Source organism: Zeus faber (genome assembly GCF_960531495.2).
Source record: "Zeus faber genome assembly, chromosome: 11".
Classification (NCBI taxonomy): domain Eukaryota; kingdom Metazoa; phylum Chordata; class Actinopteri; order Zeiformes; family Zeidae; genus Zeus; species Zeus faber.
In genome coordinates this window covers 30,721,113-30,743,699 of record NC_137205.1, presented here as the reverse complement: position 1 = coordinate 30,743,699, position 22,587 = coordinate 30,721,113, and the positions used below count along the sequence as shown (strand labels likewise).

At 50.2% G+C, this 22,587-nt stretch overlaps 1 protein-coding gene across 1 annotated transcript; it reads right to left on the bottom strand.

Moving 5' to 3' along the window:
- Nucleotides 1-1,703: 1,703 nt before the first annotated feature.
- Nucleotides 1,704-15,679, bottom strand: cacng4b (calcium channel, voltage-dependent, gamma subunit 4b; the record flags this gene model as incomplete). Its single annotated transcript, XM_080010222.1, has 4 exons — nucleotides 1,704-2,230; nucleotides 3,487-3,627; nucleotides 3,764-3,847; nucleotides 15,457-15,679. 4 exons carry the CDS (start codon nucleotides 15,677-15,679, stop codon nucleotides 1,704-1,706), a joined length of 975 nt encoding a protein of 324 aa, XP_079866348.1.
- Nucleotides 15,680-22,587: the final 6,908 nt, after the last annotated feature.

Genomic DNA, 22,587 nt, shown 5'->3' with positions numbered 1-22,587 from the left:
TAAACCTGCCACAGAACAGATTTCCTGAGAGAGCTAAGTGAAAAAGCGAGAGACGGACGGAAGGAGGGACGGACGGAGGGACGGACGGACGGAGGGACGGACGGAGGGACGGACGGAGGGACGGACGGACGGAGGGACGGACGGAGGGACGGACGGAGGGTTTCTTTTGTCACAGGGACAGAGAGACAGAGAGGGTAGCCTGGACGGACGTTCGCACATGCTGCCAGACGGACGGATGGACAGACAGACAGGCAGACAGGCAGACAGACAGACAGACAGACAGACAGACAGACGCTTATTTTTGTCCCTGACTCTGATCCTAATCCGCCCAGGCTCGGGCCGGGACGCTGGGGGAGCCGATGAAAGCCGTAGGAAGTCCTGCCGGAGTCGCCTTCTTTGACAGTTTTTTGGGCAACTCCCTTTAGTGCGAGAGACTCTTTCTTCCTCGACGGACTCACGCCCGGACGACGTTTCGTCCCCCCGTTGGACGCGTGGGCGACGGGAGGACGGCGGACTGTGAATGAAGAACCGGGTGAGTGAAGGGAGCTACTGAACAGAGGCGTTCCACTGACAGGTCAATGGTTTTGGTTGAATGGCCAAATGTCAGCGGAGAGACAAAGGGGAGCGACCGAGAGGAGGCAGAGAGGAGGCCTGAGAGGAGGCCGGGAAGAGGCAGAGAAGAGGCCTGAGAGGAGGCCTGAGAGGGGGCCGAGAGGAGGCCGGGAGGAGGCCGAGAGGAGGCCGGGAGGAGGCCGAGAGGAGGCCGGGAGGAGGCCGAGAGGAGGCCGGGAGGAGGCCGAGAGGAGGCCGGGAGGAGGCCGAGAGGAGGCCGGGAGGAGGCCGAGAGGAGGCCAAGCCTTTCGGACTCTCACGGGGGCGGGGCCCTATCCGGATCTCCAGATGTACAATCTGTCAAGATGGACGTTCATGATAGAGCTTAACAAGTCATCTGGTCAAAACACACTGTTGCACAAGACCCTACTTTAAAGGTGAAATAAGTTAAACGGACCAATCGTTTGGTGGCATGTTAAAAGGCCATAAATCATTCTTAAAGACGGTGTAAAGAACCCGTGGTGTCTCTACCAATGAGTTATGACGGGCCCTAAAGACCCAGAGGTAGGCCGACGTCACGCTGGCATGAGGACACGCTGACAAACAGACTCAGAGAGGGCCACACTCCATAGCAACTACACACACGATTCAAACACTACTTCAATACCAAGATTATACTTCATTTAGCACCGTGTCTCATAATGTACAGGTAGGATACTGTTGATTGGCACATTTTTTTTTTTTTTTCAAGATTTCCCTCTCGGGTTTTCGCGAGGATATGTTGGAAAGGTCACACAAACAAGGCCGTTGAACCACAAACGGCCATTTTCTTCAGTATTTCAACATTTTTGAACAGTAGTACTCATCATTAACACTGCATTGGCTACGACACAGACAATGGGAACTCTACGCTGCGGCGACGTTCTCCAGAAGTAGGTCATCACAGGTTCCGTCCGACTCGTGGTTCCCTCGTCTGTCAGTCGTGTGTTCCTTCTTCCACGGTCGATGCTTTACTTGGCAACCTCTCCCAAATATACAAGGCGGAGCGACCCGCACAAGTCCCCCAGGCCTCGGCAGTCGGCCCACCGTCTCCGTCTCCGCTTTTCTCCCCCACGGATCCCGGGAAGAGTCCGTCTTCTCCGGCCGGCCGCTCACACGGGCGTGGTCCGGCGGTTGACGGCATCCTTCAGGTCGTTGGGGAAACAGTTATGGACTTGGAGGAACTCCGCCGCCGCCTCGTGCTCGGGGCTGTAGGCGTTGTCGGTGACGCTGTCCCTGGCCAGGGCGTACATGGACAGGTCCCCCAGGGCCCGGCTGGGCGACGGGAGGCCCTTCAGGACGGTGACCGGCGAGTTCTCCCGCGACGCCTCTGTAGAGCGGGAGCTGGAGCGCGACGTCCGCCGGCGGTAGCGGAAGCTGGGCATGCGGGAGTACGGAGAGGAGGAGGAGAGCGAGCGGATGAAGTCGCGCTGCGCCCGCCAGCGCACCTCCTTGTTCTTCTCGATGTAGATGTTGACGGCGAGGACGGCCACGGCCTCGGCCACGATGAAGGACAGGGCGCCGAAGTAGAAGGACCAGCCGTAGGAGTAGGTGTACTTCCTGTCGTCGTCGCGCTTGTCGCTGGGGTCGCCGGCGTTGCTGGAGATGTAGACGATGATGCCGATTATGTTGCTCAGACCTGGAACACAGCGAGGCGACAAATTAGGGTAAGACAGAGCGGACAGTCGGACAGGTGAAAGAGGGATTTTATTTTCTCACGGCTGCAGTGAAAAAGAAAGAACTTAAGGTGCGTAGGATCAACTGCTCTGCACTCTGCATTTATTCATTACAATTCGAATGCAATTTGACTAAACGTCCATGCGCGTTGGCCTTGGTAAACCCATTTTTTCAACTCCTTCCAACAGTCAACGGAGGCACCAAAAAGCAGACCGTTTCACAGTGACCTTTAATGGCAGCGGGGGCAGAATGTCGGCTACACTTTTCCCGCTGAGGTTCATCTGCAGAGATTGTAGTGACCTTGCGTAAAGCGCAAAAGATACGTTTTACTAAAAAGAAAAGATGCTTTTCTTTAAGAGAGGAAAGTTAAAAAAAACCCGATCCATCGCCGGTGACTTTAGCCAAAGGCTGCCGTGTGATAACAGGACAGCGGCTTCCACTGACTTCCTTAACGGTGTGTCTCCATGAGGCCAGAACGCTCCTCCGTGGCGTTATTACCCCCGTGTGACAAATTGAGATCCCGACCCTCTCTGGCGGTGAATGGCCCTTCATCGTTTTGATGCGTTTTCTGTGGAACACAGGCAGTTGTTTCTCCATTACAGCCCGGGCACATCCGTGTTTTATTGACCGGCCGTTCTCTATTTCAACCAAACCCAGCGTTGCCAAGGGTCTGTACAGAAAGTTCCTTTAGAAATAATGATACATCTTCAGACTGTCCATAAGCTGGCCATCTAAAATGCTCCATAATTCATTCATTCATTCATAGAAATATCACATTGAAGACATTGGATCAACTACATATATATATATATATATATATATTTATTTATTTATTTTCTTTATTTTTTTAATATATGTATTATATATGATATATTATTAATTATTATTATTATTATGTTCTCATCTTAAAAGGGGCACTTTAATCTCTCAATTTTAAGTTAATAAAAACAAAATAAAGGTTTTTGTTTTTTTTGGATCTAATGACTCATTTTGTTCACAGCATGCTTACTATTGGTACAATCAGATCAAAACCTTCAGCTTGGTGGGGACGGGCGGGGATGAGAAATGAAGTCGAACAAAGATCCTTCAATAACGACAAGAAGGTTCTTTCCGGTCGGCTTGGACAGAGACATTAAACTGTCAAAGGTCTTTGAAAACGCACGTTTCATCGGCGTCAGTCAAAGAAAAGGGGACACTTGATTGAAACCGCGCGCTCACCTGCAGCTACCAAGAGGATGCCGGCGCTGAGCAAGATGTTGTTCTTCTTGCTGTAGACGCGGCCCACGCCCACACACAGTCCTCCCAGCATCAGCAGCACGGTGCTGAGGATGGGGAACACGCTGGACGCCCGGACTATTCCTGCAGAGAAGATGAAAATCTAAACTATTATATTCATATTTATAATTAAAGTTTTAATGGAGGAGACAGGTGACATTGGTAATTGACAGTCAGACAGACAGACAGACAGACAGACAGACAGACAGACAGAACTCACGCAGCAGGTATTCAGAGCTGTCTGTGTCGTAGTCATTGTCGTCGGGGAAATGGTTGATCCTGTAGCAGCTGCCCTGGTTGATGCCTGCAGGACACAGACACATCTTTATGTATTTTCTATGATTCAATATTCACTCAACAATTTAGAAAACACCACGGCCACCATGGCATGTGTTATTGAGCCCTGTGAGTGAGATATATTTGGATAATGTCCACGGCCGACTTCCCAGCCTCCCAGCTTTGGTTCTCATCTTAATGGGGTTTAGAATTGACTGAGGTTCAGGAGTGGAGACCACGCCCGACCTGTCAGATCCGCCCGTCGTTCGGTTGTCTTAGCTTTCACAACCCACCACCTCCCCGGTCTCCACCCCTCTCTCTCTCTCTCTCTCTCTCTCTCTCTCTCTCTCTTTCTCCATCCCTTAGGAACCACCAGGTGGGAACCGACGTCGCGGCTGAGATGCCCTTGAGACTCCTTCCTCCTTCCTCCCCATCCCAAGTCGAGGCTCCCAGTGTTCCATCTATCCCCATCACCAGCATCATTATCACCATTATCATCATCATCATCATCACCATCATCACCATCATCCCATCATCATCATCCTCATCATCATCACTGTCATCATCATCACCATCGTCATCACCATCACCATCACCATCATCATCATCATCATCACCATCATCCCCATCATCATCATCACCATCATCATCACCATCATCATCACTGTCATCACCATCATCACCATTACCATCATCATCACCATCATCATAGAAAATTGGTGCCAGCCTGCCCACCATTCACTTGTACGTGTCCAGAGTCAGGAAATGTGCAGGAAACATCGGTGCAGACCACACCCTGGATACCACCTGTTCCAACTCCTCCCCTCTGGTGGGCGCTGCAGAGCGCTGCACGCCGAAACAAGCAGACACAAGAATAGCCCCTTCCCAGTCGCTGTCACTCTGTTCAACACTTAGACCAGGCGGAAGACTGAACACTCACTGTACATGCAAATTATAAGTTACATATTTGGGAGGCTAAACAGTTTTTAACATATTTTCATCGTCAAAATAAACCTAAACACGGTGTACATACTGTACATTGCATACTGTATATACACATAGTGTCATATCTAGCCACCTCATTGTGGTGTGGGGATGGGGTGGTTTGAGCAGCCACACCTGACCTGGATTGAGGTGACTGGGATCAGTGTGGCTGCATTCCTGTTGCCCGTTGGTTGGTGTCACGAGCAGCAGGTTAAATCCCCCATCGCCACACTCACTCAGGAGAGGAGTCTGTGTCACAACACATGTTCTATCTGCTCCTGGGCTTATTTCAACTGGCCAACTCTCAACAATAAACTGATGTTTACAGCCCCCTGTCTTCTGAGGTCCCTGAACACGCCACTTGGGTGTCGCGTGGTAGGAGAAACTCCCACACTCATGTATATAAAATAACCTGTTAATTATTCCATACTTATTCCAGCATCTTTGCACTCTGCACAACTGCCTTCCTTCTACAATTTCATCGCTGTTGTTTTTATATGAATATATATATATATATATATATATATATATATATATATATATATATATATATTGTGTATATGTACTTATATATACATCTACATCTGTATATACTAGTTAAATGTTTAAGTTTACCTCGCTGTCTTTGTTTCATCTGAATGTCTAGTCCATGTTTGTACATCGAGAGTAATGAAAAAAACAGTCAAATTCCTTGTACATACTGGGCAAATAAAGCTGATTCTGATTCTGATCACCATCCTGTGTCTTGTGTTACTTTATGTTTTGCACCATGTCTTCAGTAGATAAACGAGTCAGTCTGTCTGTTTGTGGTGCGGTCTCTAACCCGTGAAACGGGCCGGACGCTCTGACACGATGAGCGGAGCCGAGGACCGAGCGACTGCTTGTTCCGATCGGCTCGACGGCCGTCAAATCGCCCGGCGCTCCAACCGCTCGGAGAAAAACCACGCTTTCAGAGCGCGGAAAAGCTAAGTGGCTTCCTTCGCCTGGAAACACTAGTTACATGAGAGCTGCAGTTCGGTGGAGGGAACCACTGTGTCGAGAGGGTGAAGTTAAAAGAAATCCATAGTGTAAATGAGAGGGAGGGAAGGAGGGAGAGAGAGGGAGGGTGGAGAGAGGGGGTGGAGAGAGAGGGAGGGTGGAGAGGGGGAGTGGGAGATAATGGACACGCTGCGTGTGGTGACGGCGACGGAGGAAGCTCTCAGGCTAATCACTCGCTCACCATTAGAGCCGAACATCACCTCCACTTCCTCCCACTGTATGTGTGTGTGTGTGTGTGTGTGTGTAGGTGTTGGTGTGTGTATCTAAACTTGCACATGTGTGTTTGTGTGTGTATTTACCTTTGTGTGTGTGTATCGATACGTGAACATGACGTGTGTGTGTGTTTGTGTGTGTGTCTACATGCATTTATGTGTTTTTTATCAAACTGTGTCGATGTTCGTAAGTGTATGTTTGTATTTATTTTCTTGTTACTGTGTGTGTGTGTGTGTGTGTGTGTGTGTGTGTGTGTGTGTGTGTGTGTGTGTGTGTGTGTGTGTGTGTGTGTGTGTGTGTGTGTGTGTGTGTGTGTGTGTGTGCATCAGAGCTGCTTTTCCTGTGCATGATTCACATTCACATACAGTATTCCCCAGCGAGCCTTTCCGATCCTCTCACTTCCTTTAAGCGGCCCCTTAAAAGTGAGTCGGCTCTGAGGCTCAGGCCCCTCGGGGCCGGCGGCGTCTCAGACGTCCAGGCACTGGATTGACCTCTCCTTGAGTTTCAAAAAAAAAAAAAAAAGCTACACCCCTGTCATCAAGCGGCAATACCGCCAGGAGCCGCCTGCCAGCTGCATTTCCCTGGTTCGCCTCCAGGGGGGTCGGAGCCGCGACTCAGCTGGGGAAGGGCGTGTCATAGCCATGAACTGGGTCTGCCGTCTAATAAGGGAGGTCGGATTAATTAGTGTGAAATCAAGAGCTGGAAGTGGAGCGCACGTTTCTGTGTCTGTGCGGGGATGTACAACGGGACCGCGTGCTCTGAATGAGGACCAAGTATGCTCCTTTTCAACAAGCTAATATAGGTATCTGAGGTCCCGAAAACATGTTTTTTTCTTGCTGAAAATACCACTCAGACTATGCATTCTAGCCATTCTAACATCCCTCTAAACCATTCTGTTCCAGAAAGGGCTGTTTAAGTGGGAGGAGCCTCCCTCCTGAGGCCCCTTGTTCTCTGAGCCAATGGGGTTTGAGCTTTAATTCCCGGTGACATAAATCACTCCATCGGGAAAATAAAATGTGATAAATAAAATAAAAACATCTGCAGTAAAAACACTGTGTTTATTGGTTTCGTTTGGGGAGACACTGCGGATCGCACACCGCAGCCTACAGTCTGTCAACCACACCCTTTATTTTCACATTTATAGAAAGAAACACACAGAATTATTTTTTAAACGCTTCCATTTCCACCGTCTGCAGTTCCTTCACAGCCAGTTGGTTTTATTTTAATTCCTCTTCCTTTGAAAAGATTTGTGCTGGTCTGCAAGCCAACAGAGCAGCTCCCAGCGGCGCTCGTTATTCTCCGCGTTATGTCTCAGCGGCGGGTGGGGTTACTCAGACGGAGGGCGGTTCTACTTCTCCTGTGTCTCAACGTGATGTAGGACTGAGACACCAATCTGAACGTTGTGTCTCACCACGTGTTTTCTGGAATTGACGCCTCACAAAAAACTGACTGAGTTGTTCTATTTCACAGTGTGTGTGTGTGTGTGTGTGTGTGTGTGTGTGTGTTAGTAGTTCCACCTGTGACCCACATGCATAGTGCACAAGCAGTGAAAAAGATGAGTTTTGCAGAACAGGTGACCTTTAAGTTCGCGTGTGCTACCACGTGGTGGCTCACAAGGCAAAAAAAGAAGAGCAGTGTAGATAAGACAGCAAAACACGGCACGCATGGTGTGTTCATGAAACAACACCAGGAGTATGGTACGGTGTGTGTGTGTGTGTGTGTGTGTGAGTGTGTGTGTGCGTGGCTCCACCCCTCATTTTCCCTCCATCTCTCTCCTCCGCTCAGGTCCCGGGTCCCAGCACCTCGACGACGCTCAGCGATCAAGGCTCGCTCCGCACGGAGGCCACCAGCAGTCAGTGACCCCGCACCAAACCTCTGCCGTTCCCTTCCTCCGGCGCCAGATCGTCCTGGACCCCCGGCCACGCCTCCAGACTCCCTGCTCTGACCCCGTCTCACCTGTCCCGCCTGCTCTTCCTGGGTGCACCTGAGCCTGCACCACTGCCAGGTTTGTAGTAAAAACCCTCAGAGGGCCTGTCGGCCTCCCGTGTCTGCATTGTGGTTCCGTTGCTAGGATACCTCATGGCACGTTTGTTGTCATCATAATCCAAAATCCAAAAAAGGCTTCAATGCTGGTTTCATGAATTACATGCTTCTCCTGATTTCATTCGTTTCAACTCTGCATTTTCCAAGCCAATCTTGCTTTGAAGGGTTTCTCTAGATGACTGGAGTCTGATGCCTTCAACTCAGACATGTTTTCATCCTTATTGCATATTATAAGTAGATCATAGTATTGATTTTACAGTGTCAGGTGTTTAAAGCGGCGCCATGTTACTTTTGGTATTTGGGATTTGGCGATTTGCACTTTTACACCATTCTCGCAGAACTCGCCGTTCCGAAAATAATGTGTTTTACTGGACGATTTTGAACCTTATGGGCCACGTTTCAACAGCAGTCTATGGTACAAACGCAGATATGACGTACACCTTGGCTACAGCGCTGCTGGCACCGGCCTCGCCCTCGGTCCAGGCCTCCCTCCCTGCGGCTCCGGAGCCAAATATCAAGGGGGTGACGTAGTGCCCTGAAGCGGAACACACTTCTCGTGGGGTTTCGTACCCAAACACAGAAGCTACGTAGTGTAAGAACAGGTGTTGGATAAGGTGCCGCTCTCCACATCACCAGCCACTGTGACATCAGAATGTTTCTGAAGCTGTTATTTCAGGGTAAAAGAAATGACGTAGTGTTGCTCTAAATGACCCATGTCTCTGCTCCTCGGTCCTGTGTGCCTGACGTAGGCCGGCAGCAGCGTGACACATCCTTATTTGTTGAAAAGGTTTTTGTTTTTTTTCATCTCAGTTCGTTGTCTTGCTTCACCGCACTGAAAGACATCCTTCTTTCCTCGTCTCTGCTATTCTTCTCCACCTTTTCTTCTCCCATGTTCCCCAGACTCATCATCCCAGCCTGTCTGACGCCTCTCCCGAGTGTGTGTGTGTGTGTGTGTGTGTGTGTGTGTGTGTGTGTGTGTGTGTGTGTGTGTGTGTGTGTGTGTGTGTAAGTGAGTGTGTGTGTGTGTGTGTGTGTGTGAATGTGTGTGTGTATGGGTATGTGTGAGTGTGAGTGTGAGTGTGTGTGTGTGTGTGTGTGTGTGTGTGTGTGTGTGTGTGTGTGTGTGTGCGTGTGTGTGTTATACTGTAGGAGTGAGGGAGTAGCGGGTGATATTGCAATCTGATTGGGAATCAGATTAGAAGCCGCTGCCTCTGGCCTCCTGATGTACGAGTGGCGGTTATCTAAGTAAAGTCTGAGGTTAGTGTGTGTGTGCGTGTGTGTGTGTGTGTGTGTGTGTGTGTGTGTGTGTGTGTGTGTGTGTGTGTGTGTGTGTGTGAGCGCACAGCAACGTGCACACGCACAAAAAGAAACACAATAACGTTAAATATGTGGGAATATAACGGACTGGTGGAGGCGGAGGGGGGGGTGGGGACGGAGGCGCTGCATGAAGAAAGAAAGAGGAAGCAGCACAGGGGGATTGTGGGAAATGTCAGAGAAGGATGAGTTAATAACAGATGAGTTGATAAAAAGCGACAAAAAAAACTGCTAATTTCTGGGATTCCAAATTCTGGAGTTTTACACAACGTGTGAAAGTCAGACCCAAAAAATATATCAGTCGTAATTATATTTTAGTCCTGTATAGTCACAAACCTCAAATGTCGTTATAAGTCATACAGAATCATTTTGTGTATTTGAACTTTTTTTTTTTTAAATAGTTTCATCCACAATGACTTTCGGTCCAACACTCAGGGGGGCGTGGCCTTTCCCAAGACGGTATTCATGAGCTGAGCTTTGACCTTTGAGTGACAGGTGCAAACCACAGGTGGGAATCGAAAAGGTTCCCGTGAAGCAGGGTCATGCGCGTCCTGTGTGGGCGTGGCTTGTGAACGTGGGCGTGGCTTTTCACTGTGACGTTGTGATCTGATTGGCTGGATGTAAATGGGGGGCGTCTGACAACATTAGGATCAGTAGATCTGATCAAAAATTTGATTTGACTGAATGAACAAGGGGGTGCTCGCGCATGCACACGCACGAGCGCGCACACACACACACACACACACACACACACACACACACACACACACACACACACACACACACACACACACACTCGCGCTTGGAGTGAAACAGCTGTCAGACAGTTGTGCTTGGGGCAACAGGATGATTTACTTCATCATTACAGCGAATTAACACAGCTCATCCAATAAGGGCCCAGCCTCAGAGGAATTGACCAATAAGCTTTCTGTCGTCCAAAGTTCACCGTGGTAGCAGACAATAACAACCAAGCTACATGACAAACACCTGCCCCCCCCCCCCCCCCCCCAGCGTCCAGAAGAGCCGGGAAACCAGATCGATGCCCACGCCCTTCAACACCCGCGGGCCCTCCAGCTCCGGAAGGTGGAGCCGCTGAAGGTGGAGGACAGAGCGTCTCCGTGGTGTTGCATACGGAAGGTTGAGTGATGAGGTTTAACAGAGCAGGGTTCAAAACACACACGCACGCACGCACACACACATCCATACCTGTACACCATCAGAAACACAGACCGTTCGGATTTACGTTGCACCACAAAACAAAGAGCTCGAGAGTACAGACCTGAGCACCATAGCAACTCGGCCGATTTTAATTAAAAGTACGCTAAATTGGGAGATCACGTGAGGCTGATATGAAAGCAATCTGGTGACGGCATCTGAGATTTGCGGCCGATATGACCGACAGTTGGTTTATTAAATTGTCACCATGGCAGGAATTCTCCAAACAAAGCTCTGCCTGGCACGCTGCACGCATGTGAAATCAGGTCTTTGGACGTGAATGAAGAGCTCTGAAATGCACGTTGAGTGATTGTTCCATGTGCAGTGTCGTGTCAGCTGGAGAGAGCTCTCATGCCTCTGAAAACCAGTGTGTTTGCAAAACAACGATCACAATAACATTATAAAAAGACTATTGGCACAAATGCCGTGTTATGACACTGTCTGTGGTATTGACGTTGCACATCATTTGTAAGAGCAGAAATACACTTTAAAGATTAATATTATTAAGAATAAACAATCCATTTGAATTGTTTTTGATGAATTTTAATGTTGTTCTTAACTTTATTATTTTACCATTATTATTATAGGTTGCTATTATTAATAATTTGTATTATTATTATTATTATTATTATTATTATTATTATTATTATTATATGTTGTTATTATTAATAATATGTATTATTACAATTATTCTTATTGTGATTATAACTTATATTGTTTATATATTTGAATACAATATCATAATATTTTATTTATTCATAATTTGGGGTTCCGCCCGCAGGGCTGGATCCCTAGTGTTATTGCTCAGCGTCTTTTTATTTTCATTCTCTGCGTTTTTTGGCCTAAAAGTATCTGAAACATGACAACCAGTACAGTACGCACAGACATGGTTGACATCTCATTAGAACCGGGACGTTTCAGGCATCTTGTCGATCGAGTTTGATCAATATAATATGATATCGATAATATCGATCTCGATTGGTTTCAGCAGCAGGCCGCTTTGCCCTCCAGCTACTTGCGAGTACGACATCTAGACAGACAGTTTGAGCCGGGGCTGCGTTTAAAGGAAACTCGGAAAACTGTAACTCGTGTTGCGTTTTTACAAAGCCCCGGAAGACGTTTTGGCACCACAGGCAGTTCTATGAGCCCTTGGAGGAAGCAACCTTTTCTTTTGTGTCCGCACTGCGCCATCCAGGAACGATCGTAATTCTTAAAACACCGTTCTTCAGGGATATTTAAAATCAATGCCAAAAGAGCAACATGCAGTGACGTAAGTGCACGTTGATTGGTCCAGACGTAAATCCACACAAACTGTAGGAGTGGAAAACGGTCCAAAACATATTCTGTGTTTGTGACCCGACACATGGAGTTCACTTGCAGCTCCAGAGCAACGGGTCCGAATCGTGCCTGTTTTATTTTAGTCCCAAAAGTTTTAAAAAGTTGATGAAATGCAGTGTTAAATCCACTCAAATGGAAGCGTGTTGTTGGGAACTTCCACACGGAGTGATTTCCTTCCACAGAGACCCCGCGCGGCAGGACTCTGTGGACTACAGGAAGTAGACAGACTCTTGTTTTAAGGATAAAGTCATAACACGCAACAAGTGTGTTCTTGTATTAGTAAAAAGTAATGTCGATACGAAGTGATGGTGTGTTTTACGGGAACTCAGAAAACTGTAATTCCTATCTAACACAACTAAGCTGGACCCTGTTCATTGCTGCCTGCAGCTTTATTTATTTCTGTTATTTATTTGCTGTTTTATGTGTATTTTCGTTTCTGTCTCCCCCCAATAAACAAGGAAAATATCATGTCCCAAGTGATACATATATATATATATATATATATATATATATATATATATATATATATATATATATATATATATATATATATATATATATATATATATATTTATATATATATATACACTTTCTTCATAAACTCACCATATAGACAGTCAGTAAAGACAATAGACATCACTATTACCTCTATAACAATGGCTGCATTTTGGATAAAACCTCTTCAGAACTCTGTTGGAGCAGCAGAGTCGAATATAATGAACCGTTCCAATGAGGTCAGCAAGGAAACTGCCAATAACCACAGCGGTGTTGTCATGGCAATAACCTCAAAGATAAACTCCATTAAGCTACGTTGACAGGGAATGAGGACGCCTGGGGAAAGTTGAACTACTGCAAATCAACTGCTTACAGGGAGGATAAGAAGAAAATAAGAGGAGGATGAGGGAGAGGATAGTGGAGGGGAGAGGAGTAGGGGGCAGAGAGGAGAGGAGAGGATGGAGGGAAAGGGAGAGGACAGGAGAGGAGGAGAGGAGGAGAGAGAGAGAGAGAGACAAACGAGGAGCTTCTAGGCAAAGGGTAAAACAAAGGGACGGCACGGAAAAGGAGAAGAGAGAGCTGTGGATGCAAGTGATTAAGAGGAGGAAAAAAGAAATCCATTAAATAGAGAATAGCCGGAAAAAAAAGACCCATTGAAGGCCGTGATGGAGAGGAGGAATAAAGAGAAAACATAACAAGCAACGGCGAGGGGAAGAGGGGGAGAGGGGAAGAGGGGAAGAGGGGAAGAGGGGAAGAGGGGGAGAGGGGAAGAGGGGAAGAGGGGAAGAGGAGAAGAAAGAAAAGGAGGCAGGCAGAAGTCGAGGCCCACTGGCTAATTAGTGCCCGGGCGGCCTTTCAGTCCTCGCATTTTAATTACAGACCTGTGGACACACACACACACACACACACACGCACGCACGCACGCACGCACGCACACATCCACGCCGCTACGTCCAACCCGCATTAAATAACACCGTCAACCCCACAAAGGAAAACGACAACTCCCTCCCCGCTGGAGCCGGTCCGGAGTGAGACGGCGTGTTTTACTGGAAACATGGAGCATTAATCGGATGAAAAGGTGACGCCGTGCCAGTGATGTCGTTCATTTCTGGCTCTTCGCGCTTGTCTTTGAGCGGCGGCAGACTCCAATGATCCCGTAAAGCCCGGCGCGGGGCTCATGCATAAACGTATGACGGGGAAGGCTGTTGAAATACAAATCCCATAATTGCGCACGGGGAGATGAAGGCGCGTCCGTGGAGAAGACACCGCGGCGGCTCTCGGCTCTCGCCAAGCGGGGAACACAACAGCCCATGAGACGCCGCTGCCCCCCCCCCCCGTGGGCAGAGGACGAGAAACGATCCGTCCAGCACGGAAATCTGAGATATGTGACCCACCTCAGAGGCTTGTTTCAAAGTAACGTCGTCTCAGATGGAGAGAGAGGGAGAAAGGTGACAATCTGACATCGTTTCATTTTCTCATTGTCTTGGACGGTCAGGAAGCGTCATTCCGACCGGGGGTCAAGTCTTCCTCCCATGTGTCTATACTTATGGATCTCCATTTTTTTATTTTGCCACAGAAGGGGAAATTATACACTGGGAGGGCCCTACAGGCTGGATTTTTGTTGGGTTGGACTAAAACAATAAAGTCCTACGCCGTGTACCTATTTGAGATCCACAGCCTCTGGATTCTGGGCGCCGCTGCCCTTCAGAGGCACTGGTTTGTGTCAGACATGTTTGGAGCCTGTTTGGCCCAAGACCCATCTAAGCGCTGTGTGTTTAATAAAGTCTAAAAGCACAGGTCACTTAGATTCAATCATAGACAGGTCCAAGATGATATATTCCATGAATGAAAAAGTGGTATTAATGCCTTGTTCTGAAACAGATAACAAGACGGATAAAATATTATTATTGCTATTTGGCAACTATGTGAGTGTGGGTGTTCGTGGTGTGATGGTTCAATTCAGAAAGTCAAGTTGTCAACTTCATCTAAATGTTGGTGAAGCCCCTGCAGGTCGGTCCAGTTTCAGCACCGCGGCCGTGGGCGCTCCTCTCGCCGTCCCGTCCTCACCCCCGGCTGTGCGCCCGGCCGCTGCTTGACGCTGTTACACGCACTCGGTCACACGAGTTCGATGGGAAATAACCCATTCCTAATGTGTCGTCGAATCTTGTTGAGTTCCTGGCCGGCGGCGCATGCGCAGCCTGAATGGATCGATCAGCCCTGAATGGAAGGTGACGTCAGTGGCGTCAAAAAAAAACAAAACCAAAAAAACTAAAACTAAAGTAAGCAGAAGGAGAGAAGGTTGGTCCTGCAGATGTTCTTCTACTAATAACGTTTTGTTCTTCGCTCGGACATGACGTGAACCCAGTCATCTATTTTTGAAGCGCCGGGCACGTTTCCATGGCGATGTCAGCGATGTTGCCAAGCAACAGCATCACACACACACACACACACACACCGGAGACATGAATGAAGGTGGACCGGGCTCCTGGTGAATGAGTGCGTCCCTGCCACGGGGGTGACATCCCATGATACATCCCATAATGCGCCACACCTTCTTATGCTGTGGGCGGTTGTGGAAACAGCAGCAGAATGGAACAAAGCTGCAGGTTCCTTTTGGGTTTTACGCACCGTGATCTGTCGTCACTCTTGACTATATTCCCTTCATTTGTTGCCGTGTGTTTGCGAGCGCGCCTCTGTGGACATTTGTCTGGTGTTTTGTGATTTTGCAGCAGTTTGCGCGAAGCCTTGATGTCATCTGCTGTAGCGTAGTTGTTGTTTTTTAATTTAAAGCGCATGTTGAGACCGTCACAAGCCGTGCGTAACGGGACGGAGCTCTTTGTCAACTCACACCTACACTGAGCAGAGAAGCTCTAAGAAGTTGCCATGAAAAAGAGTCCAGAAAGATCGTTCGGAACGCGCCACTCATCCCACAATTCCCCCCAAAACCGAACGAATCAGGGCTGACGCTGAGTCCGAGCAACTTGAGGGCGCGCTTACCTTCGATGCAGCAGATCCTCCACAGCCCGGAGTGCGTCAGATCCCCCTTCTTGGTGCGGGGCTGGGGCTGGCTGTCCTCCGTGGACGTGTTGGTGGCGTTGCAGATGTAGGCACGGGAGTACAGCCAGTAGTCCGTGCCGATGGCGATGGTCATGAGGCTGAAGGCGGCGAAAGCCCCGGCCGTGGCCAGGAGCGTCTGGACCCCGCGCTCACACCAAGCCATCGCGCCTCATACTAAGTGGACACGCGTGTCCGAACACGCACACACACGCACACAGACACGCACACACTGTCTGGTGACTTTTTCCCCCTTTTAGGTCGGACTGGTGTGTCCACTGCTTGTGTCCGCTGCGGGTCTAGACAGCCCGGGAGGGGATGCTCACTTGATGCTTCACACCAACAACTGGTTGCTGCTGCGAAAATCCACCGACTCCAACTGTGCGCACTCCACTGACTCCACGCAGCTCTGACGCGCGCAGCACCACGGACCATTCACATATTTCCTTAAAAGAAAAAAAAAATCAAACAACCTTACAAAGTCATTATTAGTCATGAAACACATTCCTTTGTTCTCAGAAATTAATTGTCCTTGTTTGTAAATCTACCTTCAAACACCCTAACGTTAAAATAAAGACCCCACCCTCACTATAAATAGACTGTATGTATATAGCCTCCGGTATAATGTATTGCATTGAAATCCCAAATCTTTAAATGGAATATTTTTTATTATCCAACCCATCATTTAAGAAGTGTTTTTGTGACGAGGATTTTTATAATAACCAATGGTAGTCTCTGAACACGCCTTATGATCTCTCTCTCTCTCTCTATTCTAATAATAATCATTTCCCTAATTACCAAGGATTATAACATGTTTTTAATATGACCAAACCCATGCACACCCAGCTGTCCCAGGGGAGGGGGTGGGGGGGGGGTGTTAGGGAGTGAGAATAATGACAGGTTTTGACACATCCCCTCTGTGGTGCACACCTCCCCAAACAGAGAATCAAGGAAAAGCAATTTGGTGTTTACAGTGTGTGTGTGCGTGTGCGTGTGCGTGTGTGTGTGCGTGTGCATGCGTGTGTGTGTGTGTGTGTGTTGTGCACTGTACGTGCTTGGATGCCCAGATATATCTAGTGTATCGATGGCTGCAGATAGATGTCAAACATCAATTGTTGCTGAGTGCTGCATCTACATGACTTACACACACACATCTAGACATCTAGACATCTAGATAGATAGATAGATAGATAGATAGATAGATAGATAGATAGATAGATAGATAGATAGACAGATGGATAGACGGACAGACAGACAGACAGACAGACAGACAGATAGATGATAGATAGATAGATAGATAGATAGATAGATAGATAGATAGATAGATAGATAGATAGATAGACAGATGGATAGACGGACAGACAGACAGACAGACAGATAGATAGATAGATAGATAGATAGATAGATAGATAGATAGATAGATAGATAGATAGATAGATAGATAGATAGATAGATAGATAGATAGATAGATAGATAGAGAGATAGATTTTTTTGTAATTATCTTTTTTTCTTCCCCTTCTGCTGTCAGCATACAACACAGAGTATTTGTTCCATTGCATCTAGGACAGAGTTTGCAGGTGGAGTTCAACTTGTCAACCTGCAATGACACTCTTTATTCATTCTTTAATCATCAACAAGTGCTGCAACAACTCTGTCCTGTGGACGAGCTGTAGCAGGACGAGAGCACAGCTTGATGTTGTACAGAACCACCGCCAACCCTCCTTCTTTGGAAAACCATCTGACCATGTTTGGGTCTATAAACAACTAATTTCCACTCAGAGAAGAGAGAATCATCACGGGTGAAACAAATAAACATAGAAACAAACAACAACATGTACACGGAAAAACATAAACATAGAACCAAACAACAAAATGCACATGGAAAAACATAAACATAGAAACAAACAACAACATGGAAAAACATAAACATCGGACGACGACATGTATCAGGATATTTAAGTCCAGGAAAACTGGAACAGCAATTGGTCACGTGGCCTCTTTCTGCCATAGTTATGGCGGTAAATGAGGAAGAAGAGGAGAAGGATGTAACCAGGAGGGTGTTGGTATGTGTTCAAAGAAGGTGTTGGTGGTGTGTGTGTGTGTGTGTGTGTGTGTGTGTGTACAGGACTCATCCCACTTGGTTCTGGTGCAACGGTCAGTATTATGTCCTAGCTCCTCCAAGCAGCGGAAAAGGTCCCGAAGCCCCCCCCTGAGTCCTGCTGCGGCACGGACCCCCCACGGCTGCAGGAAAGCCCCGAGCACCCTGCCCTGCAGCCACACAAGACCCCCCCGGGGCCCCAGAGAAGCAGGAAACCCGCGGAGCAACGCCCACGCCGGGCCCTGAGGAGCATGACCCAGTCCCAGGGAGCACGAGGAGACCCCGCACCCCTGAGGTGCACACATACAACCCACCACCAAGTGCAGGCACATGATGCAGCTGCAAGCGCAGAACCCAGGCCGCGGGTGCAAGGCACGGACCGCAGGCCCGGAGCCAGGTCCCACGCCGACAGACAGACACCCCGTCCGAACCGCCCGTCCTGCAGGCAAGCCGAGTGACCCCAATGCCCACCCGCGCCCCGTGCAAGAGTGAGGCCCGCCCCACTGCAGCCGACCAGACGCCCCATCCACGTAGCCGAGTGTGCTCAGCGCGGGGCACTTGCACGTTAGCCCCGCCACCTGGACGTTAGTCCCTGCCACCTGGACGTTAGCCCGCGCCACCTGGACGTTAGCCCCCGCCACCTGGTTGTAGTCCCTGCCACCTGGACGTTAGTCCCTGCCACCTGGACGTTAGCCCGCGCCACCTGGACCTTAGCCCCCGCCACCTGGTTGTAGTCCCTGCCACCTGGACGTTAGCCCGCGCCACCTGGACGTTAGTCCCTGCCACCTGGACGTTAGTCCCTGCCACCTGGACGTTAGCCCGCGCCACCTGGGAAAACCCCAGTGCTCAATGTGTGCTGTTGGCAACTGCAGTTAAAACTGCGGGGTGTAGGGGTGCGAGTCCTCCAAGCAAGTCGAGCGTGAATCACTGGCACCCTGGAGTGTTTTTCGGCGTAAGATTTGTGTGCCAGTGCATGTGTTCGAGGCTAATATGAGTGGAATAAAAATGTTTTGGGACGGACGAGAAGCACGTCGGGGCAGGAGCGTGACGGGCTAGACGGCAGCCGCCTGCCACATCCCACCCACATAGCTCGCACCCCACCCGTCCCGCAAAACCTAGGCCTATTGTGTGGTGTATGTACTGAGTATGAGTTTTGGCAAAAACTCAAATCAGAATCAAGTCTGAAGGGTTGAGGGCGACGGCCCCCAAAATATAAATGAAAAGCATTTCGTAATATATCCAATCTTTGCCATTTCAGCTTCAGTTTTCATTTCAACATGTGGTCTGTTCTCACCTTCCCAATTTCCCTCCATAAGCGGCAGCACTTTACGCAACACAACAGGTTCCCCTTCTTTGTTTTCCTCGCAGTTTGCTGCTCTTTGGGCTTTTCCGCCATCCACCTCTGTTCCAAATGAACAAATCCACGCGCCCACACACACACGCACACGCACACACACACACAATGCTTGATGAAACATGCAGAGGTGCTGTTCATGCCTGTGTAAACAGCGCTGGTTTCCCAGCGGAGACGTGCGCGGCGCGTCCCCGCGGCAGATGGAGGGTCGGGGCCGCCAGGGAAACGTTTCAGCGGGGCCCTGGCATGGGTCCCGCGGCCCAGACAAAACGCTGTGTTTGGGGCGCTGCCAGCCAGCCCGTCGTGAGAACTTGAGGATCCCCCCCCCCCCCAACTCCACGCCGCCCCCCCGCCGTGAGGAGAGGAGTGGTCTCCACCTGCCGGGCGCTCCGCACACACGCGCGTCATCTCCTCGGTGGTGCACAAAAAAATCAGCGGAGGGCCCTCGTCGAGCCGGGCCAAGGGCGGTCACCTCACAGTCAATTCTCATACTGTAGGTACCGGATAAATAGAATGAATGGAACCGAATGTGCGATGTTAACCATGCAACGCGGTCGCGGGGGGAATATGCAGGTACGTCAACTTTTCTCAGACTCCTAAAAGTTGAAGATTTAAATGGTTTTTCATGAAGTGGAAAAAAAAAAAAAAAGCGTTTGTTTAAAGAAGTGGAGCGTTAATCCATCCTCGTTTTCATGCCTCTGGTCTTTTGGATTCTGTAAATTACTAATTAATTATTATAACTCAATAATAATAACAAAGAGAGAGGGAGATTATTTGAATATATAGTGGGTTATACTACATATAATATAGTAATTAAGATAAAATAATATTATAATTATAATATTATGATAAAAATGTATGATATTTTCAAAAATAATCTTTAAATAAAACGGTGCAAGTAATAACTCAAAGTTACAAAATTCTTCTTCCGTCTTGGACCCTCGACCGCCAGGAGGTGGCGCCAAACGCAGACACGGGGCCGCCGGCTCTGGCGCATGCGCACTGCGGACAGACGCGTCCACGGCGCGGGCTCCTGCAGGCAAGATGGCGCGGGGGGCCGCAGTGCGCAGGCGCGCCGACGGCACGCTAACGCGCTGTCCTGGTGAGAGGTTCGACCGTTTCGACGGAGTCGCTTCCCGACGACTCATTCAGCGAAGACAAAAAAGGATCCGATCGAGAGGGAGGACTTCCGGTCCGCGGTGAACCAGAGGCCGGAGAGTCGGTCCAGCAGGGATGTGAATGGAGTTCCCACAAGACAAAAACATTTGAATCAGTCAAAAGAACTTGTTTTGGTGGAATGCAAAGTGTAAACCAGTCCCAAAGTCCGAAAGAAAATCATTTTCACCAAAGTATTCATTAAAATTATATAATTTTTTATGCGACTTGGCTGTCTGCACTGTGCACCAACTACATCACCAGACAACTGTGAAATATGAAAATTATAATGCACTCGATCCGTCCAATAGGACACATTATAAAGTCCCCATTTTACATTGCCAGTGTTTTATATGTTTTTATAATGTTTATATTTTAGATAGTGTTGCCCTCATTGGCTGACTCTTTTTAACCATTGAATATCTTCTTCCAACGCCCAAACCTGACTCTTTCATGTGTCTGGCCCCACACACGCCCGCACACACCCACACATGCCTGCACACGCCCTGACACACCCCGACACGCCCGCACACACGCCCCGACACGCCCACACACACGCCCCGACACGCCCACACATGCCTGCACACGCCCTGACACACCCCGACACGCCCGCACACACGCCCCGACACGCCCACACACACGCCCCGACACGCCCACACATGCCTGCACACGCCCTGACACACCCTGACACGCCCACACACACGCCCCGACACGCCCACACATGCCTGCACACGCCCCGACACGCCCACACACACGCCCCGACACGCCCACACACACACACACACGCCCCGACACGCCCACACACACGCCCCGACGCGCCCACACACACGCCCCGACACGCCCGCACACACGCCCCGACACGCCCACACACACGCCCCGACACGCCCGCACACACCCACACATGCCTGCACACGCCCTGACACACCCTGACACGCCCACACACACGCCCCGACACGCCCACACATGCCTGCACACGCCCTGACACACCCTGACACGCCCACACACACGCCCCGACATGCCCACACATGCCTGCACACGCCCTGACACACCCTGACACGCCCACACACACGCCCCGACACGCCCACACATGCCTGCACACGCCCTGACACACCCCGACACGCCCGCACACACGCCCCGACACGCCCACACACACGCCCCGACACGCCCACACATGCCTGCACACGCCCTGACACACCCTGACACGCCCACACACACGCCCCGACACGCCCACACATGCCTGCACACGCCCCGACACGCCCACACACACGCCCCGACACGCCCACACACACGCCCCGACACGCCCACACACACGCCCCGACGCGCCCACACACACGCCCCGACACGCCCGCACACACGCCCCGACACGCCCACACACACGCCCCGACACGCCCGCACACACCCACACATGCCTGCACACGCCCTGACACACCCTGACACGCCCACACACACGCCCCGACACGCCCACACATGCCTGCACACGCCCTGACACACCCTGACACGCCCACACACACGCCCCGACACGCCCACACATGCCTGCACACGCCCTGACACGCCCACACACACGCCCCGACACGCCCACACACACACACATGCCCCGACACGCCCACACACACGCCCCGACACGCCTGCACACGCCCCGACACGCCCACACACACGCCCCGACACGCCCGCACACACGCCCCGACACGCCCCGACACGCCCACACACACACACACGCCCCGACACGCCCACACACACGCCCCGACACGCCCACACACACGCCCCGACACGCCCACACACACACACGCCCCGACACGCCCACACACACGCCCCAACACGCCCACACACACGCCCCGACACGCCCACACACACACACATGCCCCGACACGCCCACACACACGCTCCGACACGCCTGCACACGCCCCGACACGCCCACACACACGGCCCGACACGCCCGCACACACGCCCCGACACGCCCCGACACGCCCACACACACACACACGCCCCGACACGCCCACACACACGCCCCGACACGCCCACACACACGCCCCGACACGCCCACACACACGCCCCGACACGCCCACACACACGCCCCAACACGCCCACACACACGCCCCGACACGCCCGCACAACAACCACCACCTGAAGACCTGATCCCGTCTGACCTGTCACCCAATGTTCCTGTTTCTGTTGATGTTGACGACATTGAAGTTGTCGTTTTGACGTAATGCACTAAGATACAACAACAACAACAACAGTTCGTTCTGATCCTTCCAGCATGTTGCGTCTGGTTGATTTTAAAACAGTAGATCATGCTTTCATTCAGGCCCATGTCCGATTGTCTGGATTTTGAACGTAACAACTCTTTTCTCGACGGCGGAATATCTCCCCCCGACGAATATCGTCGCCCCGCGGAACCGGCCCCGCGTTGTAAAGCGCATAGAGCTCTTCGACTCCTCGTGTCCCGACTCTTTTGGAACGGGCGTCC